Source organism: Hemitrygon akajei, chromosome 3 (assembly GCF_048418815.1).
Source record: "Hemitrygon akajei chromosome 3, sHemAka1.3, whole genome shotgun sequence".
NCBI classification, from domain to species: Eukaryota; Metazoa; Chordata; class Chondrichthyes; order Myliobatiformes; family Dasyatidae; genus Hemitrygon; species Hemitrygon akajei.
Window position 1 is genome coordinate 70613190 of NC_133126.1, and position 19268 is coordinate 70632457.

Below are 19268 nucleotides of genomic sequence, written 5' to 3' on the forward strand. Positions count from 1 at the left end.
CTGGTTTGAGGGCTGACCCCCTCCCACTGGTGCTGCCCTCCAGCATTTGCTCAGTGGGAGACAAGCTAGATTGTGTTCCTCATCTTCTGCATGATGAGGAACTGCTATGGGCTTGTTCTGCAGAAACATGGCTCCAGGATAACATCCATGCACCATCAATCTACAGGCAATGACACTTAAGGACTTGGACTATTTTTTCTAAATATAATTTTTATAACTATATGTTTTACTGCTATCATAATTATGTGTGGTATGTGCCACTGTTGGTACTGTGGTTTGCATCTTGGCCCCAGAGGAATGTGGTTTCGTTTGGCTGTATTCATGTGTATGGTTGAAGACAATTAAGCATGAACTTCAACTTGAAAACTCGTTGAACAAGAATTGTTGAATGGGCATAAAAGGGATCTTAGGAAATATTTTGAGCTCTGAACAAATGAAATATTCTAACTAAAACAATTATTCTGGACTTGCTTGGTCTTTAAATTGAGAGGTTACCACTAAGCCAATTACTTCACAAAGTGACAACAGAATTGTGACCCCGCGCAACCAGCTTGGCCAATTCAAATACGGCATTCTACAACATAGAACAAAAATGGGTAATTTCTCCTAACACAAATTTCAGCATTTCAAAGTCAAAAGTCACAGTAAAATATATTATCAAAATACGCATTAGTTGCCATATATTTCCTTGACATTCACCTGCTTGCAGCCATTTACAGGAAAGTAAAATATAATAGAATTTATGTAAAAATATACACAAAGACTGACAAACAACTTAACAATAACAACTCCGTAATACACTGTATTTACACAGTTAAACTATAAAACAAATAATCCCACATTCTGCCAAATAAATTCTGTACACTTGTGCAGAGATTTTGCTCTTGCAATTTCTGTTTTATGAATCTAAACTTAGCTTATATTTAGAAATATTTTAATCAATCCAATGTACTAGTCACCTTTGCATTAAGTATATCTACATTATGGCATAGATAGATAGATTCTACTTCGCAAAAATAACATAGTTATACCTACCTGGGGTTTATCCTCCAGATGCAAGTTCAATAAACGAAGATAGCCCACTGGTGCAAACGCATCAGCAGAATGAACAACAACATCGGAAGAATCACTGTTTAAAATAAAAACATAATTGTAAGCATGCCCATAGAATCACCAGAAAATGTTACATTGACAGCACAAGCTGTGTATCATGTTAAATTAGTACTTCATAGTCAATATTGATTGATTGTGTTACTCATTAAGGAAAATGTGCAAATGTTCTAAACATTCTTAATCCACTTTTGAAGTTCCGTTGGTTAGATGCATTATAAAAATCTTGCAACATTATTTGTAAATACTACATTTTCTAAAATACTTCTGAACATATTTGTTCCAAGAAGTAACACTGGCTCATTTTCTCTTCTTTTATAAAGCACATCACCATCTGAACAAAGGCAAGAGGCACTGTTTGCATTAAGATTCTCTATCACTCCAATTAAGCTGTCCATTTAGTGAAAGACACAATTAAGTCTGACAGTAATGGGAAAAAGGTGCAATTTTCTGCCTTTTTAAAAATGATTTCAACATTTTATTCATTTGCTTCTGCTTTCTGTCCCATTCCAGATTCTACATTTTTTAGCCCTTATGACTTGCCTTTCATTACAATCAATACAAGCTACATCAGAGAACTCCCATTATAAACAGCTACTGGCCGCATTTTATATCTGGTTGCTTTTAAATTGGCTTTCTCATCACTTTCTCCATATTATATATATTTATTGTTTCTAGATTCCTTTCCATCCTGTTGCAGATTTGAAAAGATAGGGTTTCTTTTGGAAGATATCTCCTCTGACTCACACTGGCCTCAGTTTAACAGCTATCCTGCCTCTAGAGATCATGTGAACAAACTGATGATCTCATGGCTTCCAAAGAGACTCTACCACAGTTACTTATATTCCTACATGTGTGAATAAGCTACAAGCAGGGCTACAAGCAAATAAGAAGGGGCTAACGGAATGGATGGGATTACTCTGTGGGACTGGTATTGAGTAACTGGATGAGCAGACTTCTCCTTTGTTGATAGGAGATAATTACTTGTATTTAAAGCAGCATTTTTTTTAGTTCTTTTAATGTTAGCATACATTTAGTGTAGAACAATTACAGAATTTAAAGATGAAGATTCCTCGTGAATGGTCAGCATTGCAAAATGTCAACTTAAATCTTCTTAACCAAATAAATAACTCCAGCAACACGCACAAAATGCTGGTGGAACACAGCAGGCCAGGCAGCATCTATAAGGAGAAGCACTGTCGACGTTTCGGGCCGAGACTCGAAATGCTGTGTTCCACCAGCATTTTGTGCGTGTTGCTGGAGTTATCAGCATTGGCAGATTTCCTCGTGTTTGCTCTTTAAATAACTCCAGCATTTGTATTTCACATCTGCAATACAGATTGAAATTTACAGTAGGAATACAAGATGTGTTTGAGAAGAATAGGATGAAATTGAATCCAGAGTATCTAACTTTATATCAAAATAAGGACGTTGACTAGAATCCTGATTCTCCAATATAATTGTAGGGCTGGCTCCATGACATGCCACTTGTTAGCAAAGCCTGGGCAACACTGCATCTTTAGATGAAGTACTGTGAATGGAGCTGAACATTGCTTTCAACAAGCCCTTACTTATGCTATATAATGAAGGGAGGGTCATTGATGGTCTAACACCCTGGTTAGGATTTTTACTACTATGCTGTAGGTATTTCATTCTAGCAGTTCTGTAAGAGCAATCTGTTCTACTGTTAGCCTATTTGAGCTGATATAAGAGTCTTTGTTGTTCAACTTAGGAATATGGTGTCAGCCAAACAGGATGGAAGAATTAGGAAAAGGTTCTGGAGCACAGTGGCGTGAGGAGGTTTTTTTCTGGCGGGAGCTGTGAGAAGACAAGAGGAAGGATGGCTCATAATGCCATCCCTGTTGCACAAGATGCTTTGTGCAGGAAGGACTAATACTCCCGTGGGAGACCCATTATTCAAGATGAACTTCAGGTGGCATTCGGAAGGTGGTGTGTGCTTTCCCAAAGACCGAGGGTCCACTGCGCGACTTACAGATAACAAGATGAGCTCCAATTTGTTTAAGAATAATGGGCCCTTTTTGTTTTTTGCCTTTCCATTAATAACTGTTAGCTTAAGTTAACATTCTTAAATATACTTTAATGCAGTGTACGATCTGATTATTTCTTGCCAACGGGTGATTGCCAGGGCAGTGAATCACACAACATTCACAGAAACCGGGGCTTGGGTGGGCATGAGACGTTCCAACCTCACGGATTTGGTGAGACCAAAATCTTGTACACATATGAAGCCTGAGAAAGGTGGATTTCTCACCGCGGAGTCCAGTGGCTGTTAGCGAAGGGCTAATGAGCCACATTTGCAGAGATGCCCAATAAAAAAGGGGTTTCAATGGGGCTTGTCATGACCAGCTTGCTGATGTCAGCTGCTCCTTCAGATGGCTGGGCCTTAATCATTTTAGCCCTTCTCTCTCTTAAGGCCCTTCAACTGAATTTGCCTTAATGTATCTCTAGCTAATAGTGTTAAGGGGGAAATCAAGCTATTGCAGTGGTTGTAAAGCATATTATAGTAAAAATACATAAACACAGAAAGGAAACAGTGGAGAAACAACCAAGAACCACAACCACAAAGAGCTTGAGGTTGCCAATCCAGCTGATGGTTGCTGCAGGCAATTGGCCAAAGTTGAAAAGTGTCAGGAGCTTTATCTTCAAGAAGTATTGGGAAGAAGGGACAGATTATAGTCACAAGCAGAAAAGCGATACTTGCTAGAAGAAATGTCAGGCAAAGACAATGACTAGAGGAAGAAGAAATGAACAGGGAAGGAAAGTGTAGCTCCACAACAGTGGGTGGGATTCAGATTTCTGTAAGAGGCAAAATAGTACAAAAAGCCAAAAATAAATTGCTGTGTAAAAAAATTTACAAATGCTTTGACAAGAAAGGAAAAGCATTCTGACCAAAATATTAAATGGAGACATACTTTTCTCTCAGAATGTTCAAATTGGAACGTAACCTGTTAAGTACTTGGCAGAGTCTTGAAAACCTATGCCAACCAAATGGTTGGAATGTCTAAAGATATTTTCAACCTCTCAATGCTATAGAAAAAGGTTCCCACCTGCTTCAAATATACCAGTGTAGGTTTTTGCAAATAAAACGAAGTGAGGCATTTTATGTTGAATGAAACTGGTAACACCTTTTATTGAACTTCAAAACCTACACAAAAAAAGTGTGCTAAAACTCTTTACATAATAACATCCTCACTTCAGACCAGTCTCTTAAAGTGAAACACTAACTCAATATCGGTGGTTATGAATTATGTACATTTTCATCAAATATGTTACCCTACAGAGCCCTCCCTCCCACCCTCCCCAAATTCACTAAATCCGGTCTAGAGCTGTGGTGTGATGTAGCCTAACGCCGAGGTTCTTGGCCATCACAGCCCAGAGGTCAGATATGAATTGGGGACCACAGTCAGAGGAAGTATCGGAAGGTGTGCCAAACCAAGCAATCCAGGTGCAGATTATCGCCCGAGATACAACTGTGGTCATCTTCGGCGCTAGAGGGACGACCTCTGGCTACCTGGTGGTATGCTCCACCATTGTAAGAAGGTATGTGAAACCGTGGGGGGTGCGGGAGAAGAGTACCAACAAGGTCCACATCGACATGGTCAAGCCGTCACTCAGGGACATCAAAAGGTGCCAATGGAGCCTGAACATGACAGTTAATTTTTGCCTGCTGGTGCTTCACACAGGCTGCACTCCAATCACACATGTCCTTTCAGAGGCCACACCAAATAAACTTCAGTGCAACCAGCTTCTCTGAGGCCTTCAGGCCCAGATGAGAGAGACTATGTATGGAGTCGACAACAGCCCATCTCCAGTTTGTGGGCATGATGGGGTGAGGGCGACTGGTTGAGAGATCGCACAGGAGAGAAGCCCCAGCTTCCCCAAACGTAATATCAGCCAACTGTAGGCCTGTGAATGCTGTTCGATAAGCCTAGATCTCTGGGTCAGTAGCTTGGTCAGCTGCCACACCAGCATAATCAACTCCTGACTATATACTGGCCATGAAAGGCAATCAGCCACAACATTGTTTTTCCCCTTGCTATGTTATATATCAGTTGTGAACTTGAATATGTAGGCCAGCTGGCATTGCTCGCGTGCAGACCAATGGTCTGGTATTTTGGCCGTCATGTGCATGAAAGTCAATGTAAGCTGTGAAATGGTAACCCACTAGGAGAAAACAAAAATGGCAGACAGCAAAATAGAGACCAAGAAGCTCATGGTTAAACGTGCTGTACTTCCCTTTGGGCGAATGGAGCTGGCAAATGAAGAAGTCGAGTAACTGATATATGCCTCCAACCAGCTGTTCACGCAAGCACCCACAGCATAGAATGAAGCATCTATAGAAATAACTATGGGTGAGTTGGGAAGTGGGTCGTAAGGTCACACTGGAAAGAGCTTGTTTGGTATCATCAAATGCTCTGGTCATGTCTGCTGACCGGTCAAGCACCTGATTAGGGCTACTGCCTTTAAGTGCACTTTACAGGGGAAGCACAAGCTTAACAGCTCACAGAATGAAGTGGTGATAGAAATTTACCATACCTTAAAACTCCTGTAGTTTTTATGTAGTGAGGGGCAGTGAGAAATCCCTAATAGCGGCTACCTTTTGATGGGAGGGGCATTGTACCTTCTGCGGAAATGTGATACATGTTCAGATTTGGACGCACAAGTATGTTATCCAGGTGAACAAAAAGAAAATCTAAGTCTTTTAATACAGAGTCCATCAAACGTTGGTAAGTCTGTGCTGCATTTTTCCAGTCGAAACAGCATGTGCAGAAACTCAAAAAGCCCAAATAGGGTTATCACAGCTGTTTTGGAAATGTCCTCCGAGCTAACTAGACTGACTTTAGAAAAAATTAACTTTCTAGCTGAATATGCCGAAAAGTCTTGTATGTGTGGGACCAGGTAACAATTGCTTAATGGGCCGAATGGATGGCCTAATTCTGCTCCTATGTCTTGTGGTCTTATGATTGGGGGTGGTGGCCTCGTTAATGCATCAGTAATCACCACGTGGGTGGCAACCACCATCGGACTTAGGGACCATATAGATGCGTGAAGCCCAGGGGCTATTCGACTGGTGTACAATTCCAAGTCTTTCCATTTTGGCAAACTCAGCCTTTGTGGTTGCCAGTTTTTCTGGGTCTATGTGCAGGAGCATGAACAGGCAGGCCAATTGTGGGAATGTGATGCTCGACCCCATGTTTTGCGACTGTAGTGGAGAATGTGGGCTTGCTAAGTTCTGGGAACTTGCCCAGCAGTAAAGTAAATTCACATGTGGTGGTCCATGCTTTAACCAAAAGGTAAAAGCATTCTGAACAGAATATTAAATGGAGGCATATTCTTCTCTCAGAATGTTCAAATTGGAACATTACCTGCTTAGTACTTGACAAGGTCTTAAAAACCTATGCCAATCAAATGGCTGGAATGTCTAAGGACAGCTTCAATCTCTCACTGCCATAGAAAGAGGTTCCCTGCTTCAAAAGGGCATCAAATATACCAGTGTAGATTTTCACAAATAAAATGAAGCGAGCCACTTTATGTATAATGAAACCTGCAATACCTTTTATAGAACTCCAAAACCTACACATAAAAGCGCGATAAACTCTTTTCATAATAATGCCATCATGTCAGACCAGCCTCTTAAAGTGAAACCCCAATAACCCAATTCAATGTCAGTGGTTGTGAATTATATACATTTCCACCAATTACGTTACCCTACACTAGAACCTAAGAAGAGCAGGGTGTGCTGCCACAATGATTATCTAGTAGCACTCACATCTGCTGTGATGATGTGCTTTGAGAGGTTGGTCTTATGTAGAACTAACTCTTGACTGAACAAAGAGTTGGACTTGCTGACTTGTCTACCATCACAACAGGTTTACAGTAGATGCAATCTCACTGGCTCTCCACTGGGCTTTGGAGCAGCTGGACAACTATGCTTACATCAAACTGCTGTTGATCAACTACAGCTCATGAGGAAGCATACAGGAGAGGACAGAAATATGCCCTTTGGCCCATCCAATCTGTGCTAAACTATTATTCTGTCTAATACCATTGATGCACCTGGACCACAGCCCTCCAAATCCCTCCCATTCATGTACTTATCCAGACTTTTCTTAAATGTTGAAGTCAAATCCACACCCACCATTTTCACTTGTTCCACTGCCCTCCAAGTGAAGAGGTTCTCTCCCAGGTTTCCCTTAAACATTTCACCTTTCATCCTTAACACATGATCTCTAATTCTAGTCTCCCAGCCTCAATGTTTGAGGAAATTTGGTAACTGACTAAAGACTCTAGCAAATTTGTATAGACATATCACAGAGAGGATTCTGATTGCTGCATCAGCATCTGCAAATACACAGGATTGTAAGAGGCTTTAAACTAAGCCGGCACCAACATGGGCTCACCACTCCCATTACTAAGGACATCTTCTAAATGTGGCGTCCATCATTAAGGACTCTCACTTTCTGTGACATCCCTCTGATTGCTACCATCAGAGAGGAGGTAAAGGAGCCTAAAGACAGCACTCAACATTTTTAGGAACTGCTTCTTCCCTCTGCCATCAGATTTCTCAACAGTCCATGAACACTATCTCACTATTCCTCTTCTGAACTATCTACCTATCTATTTATTTAGCTATCCAGTCATCTATTTATTTATTGAAACTTATTGCAATTTGTTATGCCTGCACTGTTCTGCTGCCTCAGAACAACAAATTTCTCAACTGATGTCAGAAACAATAAACCTGATATTGAAAGATGCATTTGGGATTAAAATTAAATTGCACAAATGAATGGTGCCAAGTTCCAACAGACCATTGCAATCTTAACTATGACTAAGGAGTTGAGCAAAAGCCTCAGAGTTAGCATTTTGACTCAGAACCAAAGTAGCTTCAGAGTACAGGAGATCATTGTGGCTGTAATGTCATGCTAAAACTTTTGTCAGTCCAATCCAAAAATACGGTAACTTTAATGGTGCTTTTTCTCTCTCTCACTTGTATCATTTCTCTCTCTCCTTTCAACAGTTAATCAATTTTTCTTAAAGGAGGCAATAACTGCCTCTAGCTAATCATCCCACTATCCAGAGACCAGTGTGTGATAAGGAGGTTTAACATGATTGTAACTTGAGTTTATGAAGACAATATACTAACCAGTACAAGATAGTTACAGTCGTGCAAGCATTCATTTATATTACTAGTTTAACCTTGAAAATCATAACGATTTTCAATAATAACAATTATCAGGACTAGACTCCATCAGTGAACAGTTTTTTTTTTATTTAGCACCAACTCAGTCAGGACATTTCCATTAAGATCCTTTCTAATACACTTAATGTAATTCAAAATTGTTTTTCATAATTTTTGAATTTTTATTTTTTATTTGAAAAACAAATTTGTCTTTTTAAAAGGCCACTGGGGTCTTTTCTCATCTGTTCTTATGAAGCAGCCTTTTCCTTTCCCTGTTCTTCAGGTATTGCGCTTCTAGGAATTGTAAAATTGATGTAAGATACGCACCTTTGCAATTACTAACAGCACCACCAATAAAAATAGCTTTAATTGACTGTGTGTATATACACTGTGACAGCAAAATAATGCTTATTTAAATAAAATAATGATCATTTAAAGATAGAATAAAATGAATGCATTTCAAAATACTACACAAAAAGGTATTTAATAAATGCATGTTTTCTGTTAATATTACAAAATTTAAATCGTAGTAATATATCACTGGTGTATTGTTATGGATAAGAATTATTCAAGTTGAGGCTTATTTGCAAACTTAACAATTTAAAAAAATAAATGTAATTGTTTGTGTCATTGCCACCTTCCATTACCATGAAGTACAAATTCTTGATAAAAACAGCTCTCAAAACTTTGACAAATCAGTCAACAAGTTTACTGCTCCAAGTAGTACTTTATCAGCATTTAAAAATGCACAAATATACTCATATTTTAACTGAGGAAACAGTAACTCACATAACAATTCGCTTCCTGAATAAAGGACAATCCAATGTAAAGGTTTCATACTCTCCACCTTCTCCACATACATTCACCCCATACTTCTGAGAAATCTGCAGTAACAGATACATTTGTAATTGTGAGTAAAAGCTTTAGACTATAGGAAAACAATGCAGTCATATTTCTTGTGCCTTGTTGTGCATTGATGAAGGTGTTTCATTTTTGCTCCCATTCAAAATACATGCTCAAAACTGGAACTATGTTAATTTTGATGATCTGCATGTTTTTTCTTTACCTTTTTTATATACTCCCTAAAGATTTTTCCAAATGTAAGGAACACCACACATCAATGACATCACAGCATAATAAAATATGTTTCACCACATGCAGTCTTCAAAAATGCTATTAATTGTGAATATTTTAAAGAATGCAACTTCAACATTAAACGTGTCTTTGTTATCAAAATTCTCTATCATCTGGTCTAATCTTCTATATTCCTTTTATAAAATATGACAGCACAGAATGTATAGCCACTGGGTTATCTTGAATAGAAGCCTGTAAAAATGAAAAGACTTCAGCATGCACTCTAACTGAGCTGAGTTTAAAACCAAAATCAATCAGACTACTAAAATACGAAAAATATCACAGGAAAACCACAAACTACTGGGGGTTGTTCTGATGTTCTTGGCATCAAAGGGCAAATATTTCCCATTTATTGTTATAAACAAGCCATATAGAAGGCTTCTTTGAAGATGCATCTTCCAGCAAATCCCAAGCTTTTTGATTCAACAACAAGGTATGAACTTTAAGTAGGAAGGTTTAGTTACAGCTCCCTATTTACATTTTGAAAAGATAATCTTTTCTCCTTTCGAAGAAAATTGAGGTTATTTATAAAGAATAACTGAGAGGAAGTGTACCAAATATCTCACTGTGATCCATGGAAGACAGTCATATAGAAAGCCAAAATAAAGTCTTGAAATTCTCTTGGAACAATCCCTGTTGTTTGCATAAGCAGAATTAAGTATTTTATATTGAAGCAAGTTCAGAAGCTACGTGGAAATGGTGCAGATTGCTGGTTCCCTTTCTTTGTATATCATTCATTTGAAATTCCAATAAGAATTTGAATGTCTTTTGTTCCCAGTTTGTCTGTACATTTCTCTGAACCAACAGATCATAGTATAGCACATATGTGTATAGCACAGTAAAGCTCTTCAGCTCACGATGTAATGCCAACCATTTAACTATCCCTTCCCTCCCACACAGGCCTCCATTTTCCTTTCAGCCATCTGCCTATCTAAGTCTGTTAAATGTCCCTAATGTATCTTCCCCTAAAACGACCCCTAGCACTGTGTTCCAAATACCTACCACTCTGTTAAAAACTACTTCTGACATCCCACCTATACTTTCCTTCAATCACCTCAACACTATGCTTTCTCATTGTTGTTACGGGAAAAAGGTGCTGACTATCCACTCAATGGATCTAAGAATTGATTTTCAACACAATTTCCAGTTCTACCTTCAGTTATTTGTCTTTAGTCCTAAAAAGGTAAAATTTTAGAACCACTCCTGCAGAATAGCATTTTAAACATTTACTGCATCAGACTGAAAATGGTGTCAATTGTCAATGTTATGAGGGCAGAGGGAGCAGGAAACACAAACATAAATAGAATGTACAGGAAACGGTAAAATGAGGAAATTGTGGTTTAACAAAGAAAGAATTATAGAAAAGGACGAGGATTTTGATGTCTGTTCAAATTTCGAGTTAGTCCATATACTGTGCCAATGATTTAGAAGGTTTACTGACGGAGTGCTTCTCCAATGCTTTGAGATGCTGCTACAAGTTATCTGTGTTTCTCATGCAATGAGGGGTAGTGCCTGGTTGCCCTCATACTTTGTGCTGGATCTAAGGTCTTGGTCTTCAAGCACTATTCTCTCAAGTGGAAGAAAGCTGTGCTGGGACTTTGGAGATGGGGATGGCAGAAGATTGCATCACTGCCACAAGGTAGTTTATAGATGAAGATAAAGAGAGCTAAGAACGGAATCTTCTGGATAAACTTGTCCTCTTCCTCTGTACAAATTTAAAGTACAGTGTGGCACAAAGACTTTCTGTGGGAATATCCACTTTTCCTATTAAAAAGATGGTGGCATCACTAAACCAAGGAATGTAGTCCAGATTCATATTCAAACAGGGAATCTGGCAGCTCTGTGCCATCTGGAAGGCCAGTAATCTCTGCAAACACTATCATTTTCCCACAATGTCTTGGGCTTCGATTTTCAGTTGATACTTAAAATATTAATCCTGAAGTTCCGTACCAAGGGTTAAGCCACAGAGTTTACCAATCCTGGAATTTTTTATTGCCAGCAAAGAAGTTTGAAACAAATACATGTATAACTAAAACTGGATGGTTTAGCTTTACTAACAGTTGCAGAAGTTTGGGATTTTCCATGCCTAGGATAAGTTAAGTTCCTAACTTCACAGGTCACACTTTCTTACTCCTTGTAATTTTATAAACACACCTGAGTAGACTCAATGAACAATGCAGGAGAAACAGAGGGAGCAATCCCTTTCAGAGATTTCATTGCTGTAATCTGCTATAAACCACTTTATTCCAAGTAATTCTGGAGCTCTGGCTACATGCCAGACCACCAGTACTTTATGACAGAGTCAGACTGCCATGCAGGCTTTTCTGATACATGGAAAAAAACTTATTCTTGCAAAATTTGATAATCTCCATCAATTCACATCAGGGAGTGAATGTAGTAAATTATGGATTAATAAATGAGAAAGATAAAATATTTTCAAGAACTAAGGACACTGTACCAAACGTCATCAGGCTGTTTCTTTATTCACAGCCACTTTACTTCAAAATGCAAAAGAAGAGGTTTTAAAAATTTGATCTTAATAGTTAATAAAAAGCAAATATTCTTTGGAAGCCAAGTGAAATCTCGGAGATTCATTTGAAAAGTTAGATTTTAGTTTAAAACATTTCTTAGACATTGGCTTTTATTCCAGCTTTCCAATAGTCTGAAGAAGATAGAACATTTAAGACAAAAAGTTAGCATTTGGCAAGATGCCTCAAGATTGTAAGTCATGGTAGTTAGCTGCCACCAGCTTGTTCTGCATACAGAGTTATACTTAACTTTCAAATGAACTCAGATAAGCTAACTTAACTGCAAGAGATTATTTCTTTCAAACCATTTACGAACTTGAGATTTCACAGTTGAAAGCAGTTCAGTTGCATGAACTGGAGAATAGTTATCTATTTATCATCTCCCTTTTTTCTGAATGTTTGAAAGTCAGTTTACCTGATTGAGATATGGTTCTATCTGATCCAAAGTTTTCCCAAGATGTTTCTCTGGATCAAGACCTGTTAATTAAAAGTGTGTTTTAATGAGACAATTTTTGAAAGCCATGTTAAACACATTTCAGAATCATCACCCATCCCTGAACCCCCTAAAACAAATACAACTATTAACAAAAGATGACAGCAGGATGAAATTAAGAACTGATACAATGAAAGAAAATAATCACCACCCTGATCATTAATGACTACCATCAGACTCAATCAGTAAATAACTCTAATCCACATAAACAATGCTAAAACAAGTTAATGAGATATATTCATTAATGGTAAAAGCACAAGATAAATTTAAGATAATCACCTGACAAGAGTCAACAAAAAAAATCACTTGCTCACAAGTGATGAAAACCCCTGCCCAATCTTAAAGAAAAGAACTTAACATAAAAACAAATGAAATGTCAGTGAGCCACCGTCCTAACAAACTGTGAGGATCATGGCCTCATAGACGTAGTGTGGCTAGTTTAAATTTTGGGATGCTGGTTCTTTGGTATTGAACGAGGGAATGCAAAGAAACCCATTTAGCTTGTTAGAATTTTGGATTGAAAGGACTGTGCACGTATCAATTCTGATAGGGTTCTCAAGATTGTGGCAGTCTTTTGATGGATTTCCAGGAAACCTTAACTTTTCAAGGGCACGCTGACGAAGAAAGAGCACTAACATGCACTCACATACAATGCTTAATTAGTCGATTTTGCTACTATTTTTATGATTCACAAAAATTATAAGAGAACTCTTATATTTAGAGAAATATAATTTACTCTTATGTTAATATATAGACTAACAGTCTTTTTAATATCTTGTAAAGTAACTGTGGCTATTACATTTATTAGCAAGTGATATAAAACTTCACACATAATGTATTAAAATTTAGTGGAGGTAACTGATTTTGTTCTCTACCAATTTTGGTTCTCTAGCAAGAAATAGATTCCATTACCCTCTCAAAAGCACGCTATTTTTTGCAATCATCAGGTTAAACTGTAGGCAATTCGTTTCACAGCTGAAAAATTTCAAGCCCCTGTCTCACTGGCTTCCCCAGCCAAGTGAATTCATATACCAAGAGCAACCTCTCAGCAAAGGCAGACATGGATGAAGAAATTCGCCTCTTTCAAATCTACTACGCGCTGTTAATCAATTGGAGAAGAGTTTTCTTTTATCAAGTGTAGTCTGCCAACAGTAGTAATCCCTGCCTCCAATATTCCTGACACCCGAACAACCTACAACAAGCATCCCAAGGCACTGAAAAAAAATCAGTAATGCTGTCTCTGAAAAATTCTCCAAATTCACTGCAGTGATAAGAGAACCACCTTCACTGTACTCTCTTTGGGAAACATCCTTGGTAGAAGCTCCGGCAACACACTCTGCAGGCTAAGCTGTTCACATACCCAGCAGGAGACTTCCAAAAAGATACTCTAATCCAAGCTCTGTCACAGGAAGAGATTGCCAGGTGAAGATTCAAGGCTGTGCTCAAAGGACTGCATATTTCTCACTAGCTTCTGCAAAATGCATGTACACAACAGCTCAAAATGAAGGAGCAGCATACAGGTTGACATTGAGAAACTTAAGGACATCTGTTGAGAGTGTACAAATGCCCTTTTGAACAAGAAGACCACCTTACAAATCACCCATTCCCTTCCCAGCATCCACCATCAAAAGTCCCATCTGTAGAAGAATCTGCAATTCCCACAAAGGCCTCATCTACCATCATAGAACCAGAGTGAACTGAAGGGTCTGCCTTTCACAAGATAATGGGAAAATCTCAGCTGTGCTTTGAGGAAGATTACTACACAAAACTTGAAGATGTATTTTAAGCCACTTAAAAATATACTGTACCTCTGCAATTTCAATCATGCTTCTGTTGAGAAATCAGGAATTTATCACGGGAAAAAACAAAGTCTAACCTGTCACCACTGTGAACAGAAAAGACCTACTTCCTTAAAGCTCTGGTCTGTAAAAGGCACCAAACTCCATCTTACTTAGCTTTATAAAAAAAGGACCATTAGCACAATTCACTCTCTGTGCTCAGCTACAAAGCATGAACAAGGGCAGCAATTAGTGCACTGCAGTTTTTCTCAGAGCTCTAGGCTAAAGAGTATGAGTAAAAAGTCAGGTTTCTTATTGCTGGTCATTATCCAGTAGCTTCTGGGGCAAAGTATATATTTGTAGTTGGCAAGTTAGGACAGGCTCACTAATTTATCCTTTGATTAGAAACAGCACCACCTATGATTTGGAACTTACCTGCAAACCATCTACAGTAGCCATAGAATGTCTTATGTGCTATTCTTTAAGTTGGACCGTATTCTGGTGACATAATGACAACTGTAAACTACATACTAAAAGGTAAAATTAACGGAAACCAGCTTTCAGAGAACGCTTCATTTCATTGTTCCTTTGCTGCTGCTAAGTTAACAAATTTCACAACACATGACGGTGATAATAAACCTGATTCTAATTCTGGTGGAAGACGGCACGAGCATTTAAAATACTGCCTATTATCTAACCTTACTATTACCTTCTTAGCAATACATCATGGAAGGCATGGAATAAATATTGCACATACCTCAATTAACTAAATGGGTATCAAAAAGACTGCAGATGTTGCTAATCAAAAATACACACAGGAATTGGTGGAAATACCCATTTATGATACTGACTTCATTTTTCTCCTTCCATTAGTACAATCGGACCTATTGGCTATGTCACTACAGCTCTGCAGTTAGTAAGACACAATAATCTTTTAGTATCCCCATAAACCCTTTTGAATTAGGCTCAGTCTATTCTTCTCACCATCTGCTCTAAATCTTAAAATGATCTTTTTTACCTTGCGATCTCAGATCTAATGAAGGGTCCCTGACCTAGGGTGTTAATTCTGTTTCATTTTTGCAGATGCTGCCTGACTTGTTGAATGTTTCCAGTATTTTCTTTTTTATTCCAATTATGATCTTTTAAAACTTATTCATAATCTTTCAGACAGTTATGATTATCCAATCATATCAAGTATTAGGATCAGTACTTGGAGAACCAAGGAAATGTAAGCAGTGCCATGCAGGTACAAGATACATCATTTTAGATAATTTTTTGGAAAAATATTGTTGAACACCAATGAAGGTCATTTACATGTCTACTGGGAGCTGGATTTTACAACCAAGTTATTAAGAATTTAGTCACAATAGGGAACTCATTGCTTAATAGTCACAAAGGAACTGATTTCATTCTTGTAGATTGGCAAACTTTAACCTACGTCATACAGAACATTATATTATGCCAACTTAGTCTCCAGAAAACTTGAAAATGGAACACATACCAATCCTCATAGAGGGATCAGAAGTGCAGAGAGTGAGCAGCTTCAAGTCCCTGGGTGTTGAGATCTCTGAGAATCTAACCTGGTCCCAACATATCGATGTAGTTATAAAGAAGGCAAGACAGCAGCTATACTTTATTAGGAGTTTGAAGTGATTTGGCATTTCAACAAATACACTCAAAAACTTCTATAGTTGTACCATGGAGAACATTCTGACAGGCTGCATTACTGTCCTGTATGGAGGGGCTACTGCACAGGACCGAAAGAAGCTGAAGAAGGTTGTAAATCTAATCAGCTCCATCTTGGGTACTAGCTGATGCACCATCAATAACTCTCGGAGACATGAGTCAAGGTAGGCTTTTATTAGCTGGAAGAAAGCACCGTCAGCAGTAAGAGACCACTACACATCCTGGAGACTGAGGGAGGAGCAGTGCCTCCAATCGCCTTTATACAGGGGTCAGTGGGAGGAGCCACAGGAGCAGTCAGCGGGGGGGGGGGGGGGGGGCGTGTCCAGACAGGTATATGTAGTTCACACTAGCCTACAAAGTACCCAGGACATCTTCAGGGAGCGGTGTCTCAGAAAGGCAGTGTCCATTATTAAGGACCTCCAGCACCCAGGGCATGCCCTTTTCTCACTGTTACCATCAGGTAGGAGGTACAGAAGCCTGAAGGCACACACTCCGCGATTCAGGAACAGCTTCTTCCCCTCTGCCATCTGATTCCTAAATGGACATTGAATTTTTGGACACTACCTCACTTTTTTTAAATATACAGTCTTTCTGTTTTTGCATGTTTAAAAAAAAATCTATTCAATATATGCAATTGACTTGCTTGTTTATTTATTATTATTATTTTTATTTTATTTATTATTATTTTTTTCTCTCTGCTGGATTTTGTATTGCATTGAACTGCTGCTGCTAAGTTAATCATTGGAATGTACCTATGCAGAACTCCATGCAAATATCCCCTGAACAGTTACCACATTTCTTCCATACACTTCACTGAGAACATCCGTTTCCAATTTATGCAGTTGATCGAGAGGATCCTGAGAGTCAGGATTTATGAACATCTGGAGAGGCATAATATGATTAGGGATAGTCAGCATGGTTTTGTCAAAGGCAGGTCGTGCCTTACGAGCTTTATTGAAGTTTTTGAGGATGTGACTGAACACATTGATGAAGGTGTAGAGCAGTAGACGTAGTGTATATGGATTTCAGCAAGGCATTTGATAAGGTACCTCATGCAAGGCTTATTGAGAAAATAATCAGGCATGGGATCCAAGAGAACATTGCTTTGTGGATTCAGAACTGGCTTGCCCACAGAAGGCAAAGAGTGGCTGCAGACAGGTCATATTCTGCATGGAGGTTGGTAACCAGTGGTGTGCCTCAGGGATCTGTTCTGGGAACCCTACTCTTTGTGAGTTTTATAATTGACCTGGATGAGGAAGTGGAGGGATGGGTTAGTAAATTTGCTGATGACATAAAGGTTGGGGGTATTGTGGATAGTGTGGAGGGCTGTCAGAGGTTACAGCAGGACATCGCTAAGATGCAAAACCAGGCTGAGAAGTGGCAGATGGAGTTCAACCCAGGTAAGTGTGAGGTGGTTCATTTTGGTAGGTCAAATATGATGGCAGAATATAATATTAATGGTAAGACTCTTGGCAGTGTGGAGGATCAGAGGGATCTTGGGGTCCGAGTCCATAGGACACTCAAAGCTGCTGCGCATGTTGACTCTGTGGTTAAGAAGGCATATGGTGCATTGGCCTTCTTCAGTCATGGGATTGAGTTTAAAAGCCAAGAAGAAGTACTGTTGCAACTATATAGGACCCTGGTCAGACCCCACTTGGAGTACTGTGCTCAGTTCTGGTCGCCTCACAACAGGAAGGATGTGGAAACTATAGGAAGGGTGCAGAGGATATTGCCTGGATTGGGGAGCATGCCTTATGAGAATAGGTTGAGTGAACTCATCCTTTTCTCCTTGGAGCAACAGAGGATGAGAGGTGACCTGATAGAGGTGTATAAGATGATGAGAGGCATTGATCATGTGGATGGTCAGAGGCTTTTTCCCAGGGCTGAAATGGCTAACACAAGGGGGCACAGCTTTAAGGTGCTTGGAAGTAAGTACTGAGGGGATGTCAGGGGTAAGTTTTTTTTACACAGAGAGTGGTGAGTGCGTGGAATGGGCTGCCAGTGATGGTGGTGGAGGCGGATACGATAGGGTCTTTTAAGAGACTCTTGGATAGGTACATGGAGCTTAGAAAAATAGAGGGCTATGAGTAACCCTAGGTAATTTCTAAGGTAAGGACATGTTCAGCACAGCATTGTGCCAAAGGGCCTGTATTGTGCTGTAGGTTTTCTATGTTTCTAACTTACCAACCAGTGAAGTAACCAATGTAGTTTATGAGATTATTAATACTATAACTGAATGTGCTTATAATTGATGCTTGAAATATCTATAATACAGGTGTATGCTCTAAGCGTTATTTCCATTCAACAAAAACTGGAAACATATACCTTTATTAAAATTGAACTGAAGTTAAAATATTTCAATTGTTATGATACAACATGCCTTTGCAGAAGGTATTTCATTTACAGAAGTTAACCCTATGAAGGTTTTAGGCCTTGAAAATCACAGGCTCTATTGAGTACATTTAGCAGTTCTGTCAGTGAAACTAATGCTTATATTGCATAAGCTATAGAGCTCCAACACAAATAGCATAAAATTTTATGTCAAAAGTGTCACAAATCCATTACAGAAAGTCTAAAATCAGTGTTACTTGTGCATTGGAATATATCCAGATTAAAGAAGAACGTTTTTAATCTAAGGTGCAGACATTACTCAGCGCACAAGATATTCAGATACCATATTGAGACTGTTTGAAGTCTGAGTTAGGTTATCTTTTTAAATATGGAGGGAACTTGTAGAGAAGTGGATGGTTGTTTTTCAGACTGGAGGCCTGAGACTAAAGGTGTGCCTCAGTGGTCAGTGTCAGGCCCATTGCTGGTTGTCATCCTCATCCATAACTTGGATAACAATTTCAAGGCACAGTTAATAAAACTGCAGATGACACTAAAATAGGTGGAAAAGTGGACAGTGAAGAATATCAAATACGTCAGGGGGATCTTGATCACCTGAGTAAGTGGTCCAAGGAATGGCAAATCATGTTTAATTCAGACATATGCAAAATGTTGCCTTATGGAAAGTCAAGTCAAGGTGGGACTATAAGATTGAACAGCAGAGCCTGGACAGCAGAACAGAACTACCTTGGAGTTCAAATGCATGGTCCACTGAAAGTAGAGTTACAGACAGACAGAGTGATGAAAGTGCTTTTGGTACACTAGCCTTCATCAGTCAGAACATTGAGTACAAAAATCTGGGATGTCATAGAGCAGTTATACAATATGTTGATGAGGACATACTGAAGGAGAATTTTGTTCATTTATTGGAAAGATATTATTTTCATTGGAAAGTGTGGTTTACAAGGCATTGCCAGAACATGAGGAACTGAGTCAAAGGGAGAGTTTGG

General features: G+C 38.9%; 1 protein-coding gene across 2 annotated transcripts in view; it reads right to left on the reverse strand.

Moving 5' to 3' along the window:
• dph6 (diphthamine biosynthesis 6) overlaps positions 1–19268 on the reverse strand; it is a 251339-nt gene that overhangs the window by 135393 nt on the left and 96678 nt on the right. For both annotated transcript variants that reach the window (XM_073040097.1, XM_073040098.1), the window contains exons 6-8: positions 12389–12450; positions 9101–9195; positions 1036–1129 (exon numbers count right to left, since the gene is read on the reverse strand). In XM_073040097.1, coding sequence (XP_072896198.1) covers positions 1036–1129; positions 9101–9195; positions 12389–12450 — 251 coding nt within the window. The remainder of the gene's footprint in view (positions 1–1035; positions 1130–9100; positions 9196–12388; positions 12451–19268) is intronic.